At 46.3% G+C, this 9,768-nt stretch overlaps 1 protein-coding gene across 1 annotated transcript in view; it reads left to right on the top strand.

Annotated features, from left to right (window-relative positions):
• Positions 1-368: 368 nt before the first annotated feature.
• Positions 369-9,768, top strand: part of acsl3a (acyl-CoA synthetase long chain family member 3a) — a 42,839-nt gene continuing 33,439 nt past the window's right edge. The window contains exons 1-3 of the mRNA XM_056283291.1: positions 369-499; positions 5,672-6,457; positions 9,270-9,447. Of these exons, the coding sequence (XP_056139266.1) occupies positions 6,083-6,457; positions 9,270-9,447 (553 nt within the window). The 5' untranslated portion in view covers positions 369-499; positions 5,672-6,082. The remainder of the gene's footprint in view (positions 500-5,671; positions 6,458-9,269; positions 9,448-9,768) is intronic.

The following is a 9,768-nucleotide window of genomic DNA, read 5'->3' as shown; positions in this document are numbered from 1 at the left end:
GTGTCATATATCATCCACCATGAGTCTCGACACAAGTCGCACCCTCGGCGCATTACACCTGAGGCGGCTGGCAGACACGAAGCCTGTACCACACGGCTCCGCGCGGCACCATCAGGCGCAGTGAGTCGCCTCTTAGTCTTACGACTTTTTTTTCCTCATGACTGTGCAAATAGTCATCCATCGATCTCAAACAGACTCCATGCCGGGTTCGGCTTTGCGCGTGCCGGTCCGTCTGACCGGAGGTAACCTCCGTTTCCACCGCCGACCGGCCCCCAGTACGCGCCACCTCGGAGGGGCCAATCAAAAGGCAGGGAATGCCGCTCCGCGCAATTATGCCATGACGACGCGCCTGTCACTTCCGGGTAGAGGGAATCGCGACCAATATCAGCGGACAGTCCGAGCCCTATGCGGGAATTCAATTTCTAAGCCGTCACAGGCACCTGGATTTCACGGTACCTGAAACGAGTGGGGGTCTTCCACTGCAGTTACACCGTCTGAGGTAAGCGTCCATTAGCCGTTGTGGGGTTTTTTTTTGTTTTTTTTTGTTTTTACAATGCAGAAGACAGACAGCCAGATGTGCTGGATGCTGCAGCCTCTGTCGCTGCGTTGGATGCAGAGTCGGGGCGCATAACCTCACCACGAGAAATATTTGGGCATCGATACACGCCTTTTTTTTGTACCGTTGTATCCAGTAGAGATTTCCCCAAGATCGTGGATCGAGTCCATATGCTCAAGCAGAATAGGGACTTAATAATTTATAGCATATGACAACAGTTCTTTCAGTGAACAGTACCGTAGATGAGCTCATCACACGACCAGGGCCAGGACTCTTCTTTTTTTTTTAGCTCAATTACGGTTTTATGATAATAGCCTGTACGTAAATGTCTGTCTGTCTATCTATCTATCTATCTATCTATCTATTTATCTATCTATCTATCTATCTATCTATCTATCTATCTATCTATCTATCTATCTATCTATCTATCTATCTATCTATCCATCTGTGTGTATCAGCCATTGATCTAAGCTGTTAAGCCTCTATTTTTCTGAAATTCAGCGAAGATACCCTGTGTAACATCACTGTAAGTTTCATAACCAGTACTTCCCACATGTATAATTTCAAGGTCTGTTTGCACTGCTGCAGTGAATAGGCCCATGGCAGTTATCAAATCATGAAGGTCTATTCGAGAGTGCCCTTGCATACACAGAAGTGCTGTTGTCTCGCAAAGATGGTCCAATTTGATATGAGAGCACACAGCCACACTAACGACTTGCCACCCCAGTTTCCCCCCCTACATCATATTTCCCGAAACCATGCAAGCAAAACGTGGATGTGTAACATATCTTATATTAAGACCTGATTCAAAGCAGAATGTTGAATATAGGAATTTTTAAATGAATCAGCTACACGTGCATCATAATTTTTGACTATTGAATTAACCACCGAATACTGCCCTAAGCCAGGGTCAGAGACACCCAGAGGACTTGCAGTTTATAGAGACATCAGTTGATGATTGGCATGCCTGCCAATGGTTTATGTCACTCTAAACACACACAAAAAAGGAAGGAAAGCTGCAGTCTGAGCCACATAATCTTGCCAATTGTGTTTTGTGCTCTCACTCCTCGAAACGTTTGCAAGCTTTTGATTGCAACATTATAAATGGTGGTCAAGTACACTTATGTGGCAAGCTTACGCCTCTATCAAGCGCATGCACCGCCATACGCAAACATGTAATGGACAACCTTTTGTACGTGTACACACTTAAACGGATCACCTCTCTTTTCCTCACACACACACACACACACACACACACACACACACACACACACACACACACACACACACACACACACACACACACACACACACACACACACACACACATATTTTGAACCCCGCCCAAATGGGGCTGTTGCCCTTTGGGACTTTGTCGTGTGCTGGTGTGTTGGGTCATCACAATAGCCATGCTGCACTTTCTCTCAGCCTTCAGACTGCCTGCTTAGCTGTGTGGGTGAGATCACGCTGGTGTTGGCCACACAAAAGACCCCATTCACACTGTCCTTTAAGGAAGCAGTGATTCCGTCTAACACACACACACGCACGCACACACACAGGCAAATGCCAGCTTACCCCGCCCCTAGTAGGCCATAGCAGAATATTACTCAATTCAGTGAGTAGAAGCTGTTTCCAAAACCCCTGCAATGCTTCTAGCTTCCTGTTGTGCTTTAAAGACATTTTCTTAAGTTGAGACAATAATGAGAGGAGACAGAGGAAGAAATAAGGCTTGCTGGCCATGTTGCTCAGACAGGGCAATGCCGTTGTGTGTCCGTGTGTCATGTGGCTCGCCAGGCAAACAGCTAGACCAAATTACAGATTATTTTGGTTGACATTCAACAGTATGCATGTGTTTGTAGCCATGTAGCAACAATATTAGAAAATTATAGGGTCAACAACATCTTCAAGCTTCCAAATGACACTTTTACTTCTTTGAATGAAATGTCCTTGCTAACCATTTTCAGCCGAAACCCTTTCGGTCGATTGAGGTTCAATTATGAGCAAAAACATAATTTTTTTTTACAGATATGAAAACTAGATGTTAAAGTTAATGTAGTATCACAACTTTTTCAAGGCATAGCTAGTACCTTCTCAGAAATGTAAGCCATTTTTCTTTTGACAGTCTTGATACATTCATTGCATTCATTTCATTGCATTTGAAGGTACATGGTACTTTTTATATGTATATGACCATGAAGTGAACTTGAAAGTGAACTTGAACCTGCATGCACAGTAATCCAGGTAAGGAAATCCCTTTCCAGGATTTTTCTTTGGCAATGCATGTGATGTAAATTTCTACAATTAAGGGTGCAATCAGCAAAATGTATTCTCTAGTGATCTTTATCAGCCGCCAGTAGGAATCCCAACAACGTCCATTGGAGCAACGATGCTCTGTGATTGACGCAACTAACACGAATAAATAACATTTCACAATTTTGCTAATTACCTAATGCAGAGCTCCCACCGAAATGTGAAGTTGGGGTGGCATGGTTCAGGAGGTAGAGTGGGTTGTAAGGTCACTGGTTCGATCCCCGGCTCCTCCAGAGAGTGTGCTGAAGTGGCCTTGAGCAAGACCCAACTGCTCCTGATGAGCAGGTCGGTGTCTTGCAAGGCAGCTTCCACCATCAGTGTATGAATGTGTGTGTGAATGGGTGGATGTGAGGCATATACACTGTAAAGTGCTTTGAGCGGTCGGTAGACTAGAAAAAGGCTATATAAATGCAGCCCATTTACGTGTAGCGATAAGCATGTTGTAAAACACTGCACAATAATATTTATTCATCTCTTTGAGCAGCATTTATGATGTAATATTTGATTTCCGGATGACAAAACTGGCTTCTCCATATTGGAATTTGAAAATGCATGGTGAGATGCATGTGTGAGGACATGTGGCTTTATGGAAAGACATTGGATTTTAAAAGGTGGATGTAGGTTTTGAAGCCGGAAATCTCAGCACCCAGCAGAGGTATCGTTTTGCAGTTGGTAGAGCTCAGCAACTCTTTCCACCACCCGCGATAAACGATGGTCATATTTTTTGCAATGTTAAAATCAAAATTTTAATTTTATAGCACCTCTACGTTTGCTTTTTAACATCGCTGTGTGTTCTGCTAACAGCCTGTTCTGTCATGCCTGTTTTCTTGCAGAAGGTGACGGGGCCAGACAACTCATAACATGTTGTATTGCCTTCCAGTAGCTCACACTGTGCTGCTGCAGAGGCTCTGTGCCATCAGCCATGACTCTGGGATATAAAAGGATTCGAATGGGAAACAAATCTAATAAAAAACCCACACCGTCTGGTAGTAACTCAAAAGGGGACAAGAAGAAAGTGAAGTTTCTTTCCCCTCTGCCTCTGCTGTATCAGCTAGCTCGTCTGACCCCTGACGAAGCAAAGTACTCCTGCTGGGTAACGGGACACCAGCACAACAGATCTCCCCCTCCATGTGAGAGGAGAGGAGGCTGTCCCGCGGGAACAAATGGTAGTTTGGAGGGTACAGCTGGTGGCAAAAGTACTTATTAATAAGTCTCAAGGGTACACTATTGGATAAGGTGTGGATAAGGTTGGGGGGAGGGGGGGTTGGAGCAAGTGTGTGTAGCTTTAGGGATGAAATGTGTCTCTCCCTAATGTAAATAATAAATTGCTTTTTCTAGATTAGACTGATGGAGGTCAGTGTGCTGTGTGTGTGTGTGTGTGTGTGTGTATGTGTGTGTGTGTGTGTGTGTGTGTGTGTGTGTGTGTGTGTGTGAGCGAGAGAGAGAGAGTCTATGCACACAACATTTTAAAGGGATATTAGATGATGTGTCATCTCTGTTCAGTAAAGACAGTACCTGATAAAGAAAATTGTCCACAGGGCCGAAAGCGGGACACACTGCTTGGAGTCTCCATGCTAAGCTTCGCCCCAGCGCTTGATAAGATGCAGTTGTGTTGCAGCAGAGGAAACTGCAGCTTTTGGGTTCATGGTGACGCTTGCTTAAAGCACGGGTAATGAGAGATATCTCTTCAGGACCACGGACAGCTCCTAATCTGCCATCACTAGGTGGCGAAGTCCCCATTACCACCGTTGCACGCTTGACTGTGTGTGCGCACGCGTGTGTGCGCGCGCGCGTGGGGGGGGGTGCAATAACGTGGTCACAGGAGAGAGTGGGAAGTTAGATGGAATGAGCCCCACCCCCCCACCCCGCCCACGCATACACACACACACACACACACACACACACACACAAGTACATGTACATGTTGCACACCCTGAAACATGCACCCTAACACTCTGCATTAAATGCTGAAGTGCCAGAAGTTCGCTGAGCGGGACCTTTCTCCACAGACACACCTGCACAGACCTTTCACCTCATTCTCGACATGTGAGGCAACCCATTCAAACAAACCTGGCCCCACCCCTGTTCCTCTCTTTCCGGTCGTTGCATCATGCACGACCTGACCTCTTCCCGTACCCTGTCATACACTCTTGTCTTTCACTCTTTTCTTTCACTTTCTCTCTTGTCCGCTCACCCCTGAGTCACCTTCCTTTCCCTGTGTGTCTCCGTTTTCTCCCCACATTTCTTTCCAAATTCCACCCCTTGTTTCCAATCATTTATCATCACCCACTCCGTTTTTTCCCCAAAACCTATCTCACGACATCTGCTTTCTCACTCTTTTCCTCCATCTGTTTGTGGGACGCCACCACCTCTATAACCCCCCCCCACCCCCCTCTCTCCCTATCGGTGTCAGGGCATACAAACAGTTTGTGACAGCGAGAGTCAGCCATGCTGTGCTCATGCTGTAAGAGGGAGAGCTCTTGGCTTGTCCTCTGGATACAGGGGCAGGAGGAGATAAAGCTATTTGAACAGAGACTCAAAAGAGCTGGCCACGATTGGCTCTCTCACAGCAGCTTCCTCCCTCCTCCGCTGTTTTTGCAGGTTGCCAGAGGATCATGCGATAAATGACAATGTTGTTCCAGTTACTAAAAAAAAAAAAAGTCAAAAGCCCTGTAAAATTGCAGTAGTTGAAACTCTTTTGCAATCATACCAGCTTGTTGTGTCATACTGTAATTTTTATAAAAGCGAGGAATTTCCCAGAAGTGAGCATTTATATAATGCCACTTATTCTCACTTGTGTTGCAGCTGTCAGAGACTGGACTGCTGGAGACTGGACTGCTGGAGACTGGACCGCTGGAGACTGGACCACTTGTTGATGAGGTGTAGAAGCACAGACAAGAGCAAGGTCAATTCCCTTAAAGGAAGAAACCCCCCCAAAAAAGGAGGGGACGGGAAGAAAGAGAGGCCCACTCTGCTGGAAAGAAAGACAGCAGTAAGAGGAACGAGAAGGAAAAAAACACATTAGGACCTTCTCCTCAACGGCCTTGCACATTTCCACCTCACTCACAACACAACACTCCCCCCCAACACTCCCCTTACCCAACTTCTCACCGTGCACTTGCACCTTACGCCGTCACCTCCTTCCTGCACGTTCACACACATTCCTCAACCATACCCTCTCAACGCACACACAAACACAAACGCACACCCTCCACGATGAAAATGAAGGAGGACCTGAATCCCATGCTGCTGCTCCTCTTCCACCTGATGGTGTGGATATACACCTTCATCTCCTTTCTGCCTGCCTACCTCCTCAGCTGGCACGCTGAGCCCGACCCCGGCTTTGGCGGCTCCGAGGCGGAGCGAGCCAGAAGAGCGAAGGCCCGTTCGGTGGCGGGACGCCCCGAGGGGCCCTACCGAGCGGTGCGAGCCAGCAAGAGACTGGCAACGTCGCTGCACCCCGGCGTGGACACCCTGGATAAGATGTTTGAGTACGCAGCGAGACGGTTCCCCCACAGAGACTGCCTGGGCACCAGAGAGGTCCTCAACGAGGAGGATGAGAGGCAGAGCAATGGGAAGGTGTTTAAGAAGGTATGGAGGGGCTGAGGGAGAGGGAGAGAATTGGACCATCAGAACATAAAGTGTGAGAAAGAGGGAGGGGATGGAGGCGAGTCAGGTTACAGTCACCTTATGGAGGGAGATAGCATGACAATGGGGGGGGGGGACTATAGTGAAGGAAGCTGTTTAAATAGGTGCTAAGCATGGCTGTCAAATCCTGTTCGATATTTGGATCGGAGATGTAGGGCGAATTCGAATTCACTGCATGTCAAAAATGTCTAAACTTTCTCAAAGCTGAATTTATTGTCTGCAAGTGCTATCAGATTCAAAAACTCCTGTGTGCATGCACACTTGGCCAGTAAAGTTGATTCTGATTCTAATTCTGATTCTGGTAGGCCTATCAAGTGGCAGGAAACGAGTCTAAAATGCTTTTCAGTTTGCATGGAAAAGTGGGCGTCAGGGCATAAACAAGAGAGAGTAATCTTTCAGAAGAATCGTTCTTTCTTTCTTTTTTTTTTAGTGAAAGGTGCAAAATATGAATAGACGCATTGTGCTAGCAGAGCTGGCTAGGAAAAAAAAGACTTAATGAAAATAATAATGTTACTCCTAAAATCATTTGGTGCTCGCTCTCTCTCTCTCTCTCTCTCTCGCTCTCTCTGGACAGTTGGGCTGCTTCCTGTTATAATGCTTTTTTTGGTGATTTGCTCTTTTGCATTTCTTGCCACGAAACATGCCGATATGCCAATTCAAATTTAATTTCGGTTTTCGAATCTAAAGTGACAGCCCTCATATGAAGTTGCAGACAGGAAGGCTGAAAGGATAAAGGTAAAAAAAAAAAGAACTGTCCGCGGTGGCGTAGCGGTCTAAGCATCGGCTTGGTGTCGATGCGTTTGCCCACTGGGGACTGGGGTTCGCGCCCCGGTCTCGTCAGATCCGACTATGGCCGGACTCGATGAAGCAGCAATCATTGGCAACGCTGTCTTCGGGAGGGGGGTGGAGTCGGCTTGTGTTCGTCATGTGAATGCGTCTCTGTGTGTGTCGGGAAAACAGTGGTTCGGCTTGGATTCGCCTTGTCACGAAAGTGGGGAGGCGCTTTCCTTCGAGACTGCCGGCCGGAGAGATGCAGTTGGCGAACGCATGCAATACGAGGGTGGGTGTTTGAATTAAAATAGGGATCAATTGGCCACTAAATTGGGAGAAAAAAGGGAAAAAATCAGAAAAAAAAAAGAACTGATGAGATGCAGAAACAGACCAAGGGGCATAAATATAGATATAGATAAGGCTGATATTTATTTTACTAACTCAGTTTTAAACTTGTCTGTACTTTTATCAGATTTGTCTGTACTTTTATTTATTTTATGCTGTTATAATGCTTTTTAAAAAAAAATCTTTTTGCCTGTAAAGCACTTTGAATGACCTCTACGATGATAAGGTGCTATACCAATAAACTTGCCTTGCCTTGCCTTGCCTTACCTTGATAAAGGTAGAAGGCGGCGGGGGGCGGGGGTTGGTGTAGAGGAGCCATCCAACACATTGCATCAGGAGAGGGAGAGTATAGGGGCATGAATAGAGCTACAAAGATTTTTGGATTGTTTGTCCCAATGTGGAGCTTCCTGCAAAAGTGGTGGTGGTGGGGGGGTCTGCTCCCTTCAGATACCCTCAACGGGCTTGTTTAAGTGTTCCCTTCTCTTAACCTTGAGATGCAAGTAAAATTAAAGGAATGAGGGAGCGAGATGGAGAGGTGTCCAAAAGGGGTAAGAGGAATGGGGAAGAGATTGGAAAAAAGGGAGAAGGGTGAGGTGTGAGTGGGGGAGAGGCAGTAACTGAGGAATGAGTGACTCAGGTAGTGACATTTTGTCCTTGTTCAGTGTGTATAATGTTTACATTTTACTTTTAGACTGTGCACCAGTCATGTCGTCGTTCTTTGTGAACTTTAACACAGAATTGTGTGTGTGTGTGTGTGTGTGTGTGTATTTCTCTGTGTATACTAAGTGCATGTGTGTGTGTGTGTGTGTGTCTGTCTTTATGCCATGCCAATGTGTGCACGTACTGCACATTTGTAAGTGAAAGCAGTTAAGTGATTGATTTTATGAGGCAACTTTGCCTTGCAATACTTTAAATACCGTCTGTTTTAACCCCCTAATCCCAATTGCCAAATCCTCATAATCCACTTAAATTCCGCTGTTGAAACACTGGTTGCTGCAAGAAAAGTGCTAGTCCTTATTATCTAACCAGCTGTTCTCAGAAAGGGACTTTAAGATGGCTGTGTGTGCGTGTGGGGTGTGGGGTGGGGGTGCGGGGGCTCCTCGGTGGCTGCACTGGCAATGATCCACCATTAGGAGCCAGTACAATCACTTATATTAAGTATTATGTTATAGTGGGGTTTTTTCCCCCGTATGTATCTCGATGTGAGAGAGCCTTTATATGCAGGATCTTACCATCTCAGTGTCAGAGGCATATCTTTATTTTCAACCAAAAAAGACAAGAGAATGAACTGGCGTCCTTGTGGGTAGATAGATACATATTCCATGTTGATCTTTTCTATACACAGCCATCACATGCTGCTGTGTCTCATTCCTTTCACCCCACTTTCTCTTGGATCCTCTGAGAAAAGGTCCCCTCCCTCTTTACTCTCCTAGCTGTCAGTACCCCCCTCTCCCCCACCCCCCCTTCCTCGCCTTTTCAGTATGTTTTCCTCTCGCTTTACCCTGTTTTCTTCTTTCTCTCCTTGAATGACACTACCCCCCCCCCCCTCACCGCCTCTTATCTCTTATCAGTTGTCGTGTTCATCCACCTCTTTGCCCATGCCACCTCCCCCCACCCATCCCCTGCCGATCTCCCACAGGTGATCCTGGGGGAGTACCGCTGGATGTCGTATGAGGAGAGCTACAGGGCCGCCTCCCACCTGGGCAGCGGCCTGGCGTGCTTGGGCCAGCAGGCACACAGCAACATCGCCCTCTTCTGTGAGACGCGGGCGGAGTGGATCCTGACTGCACAGGCTTGCTTCATGCACAACTTCCCGTGTGAGTAACGTGACTCTGTGAGAATGGAAAAATCAGGTTGCATTACCTCAAAACACTCCAACGTGCTGAACAACAAGGGCTGGGCAGTAACTCAATATTCCCATTTACCATCTTTCAATGATGATGTGTCGGAATGAAATTCGTTTTGTTCTCTAAAATTAATAATAACCAGAATCTATGATCTAAAATTTCCACCAAATTGATGTCTGAAATATTTAAGGGAGTGTTATTTTTGGTTTGACATAATACTTTACCTTGCCAAAACAGTTCAATGTGATGAACCTCAACTGGATTATTTTTGCATACTATGTAACTACATAC

The sequence above is a fragment of the Lampris incognitus genome, chromosome 7, assembly GCF_029633865.1.
Source record: "Lampris incognitus isolate fLamInc1 chromosome 7, fLamInc1.hap2, whole genome shotgun sequence".
In the NCBI taxonomy this organism is placed as follows: Eukaryota; Metazoa; Chordata; class Actinopteri; order Lampriformes; family Lampridae; genus Lampris; species Lampris incognitus.
The sequence above is the reverse complement of the archived record's forward strand: the minus strand, read 5'-3'. Positions and strand labels throughout refer to the sequence as shown.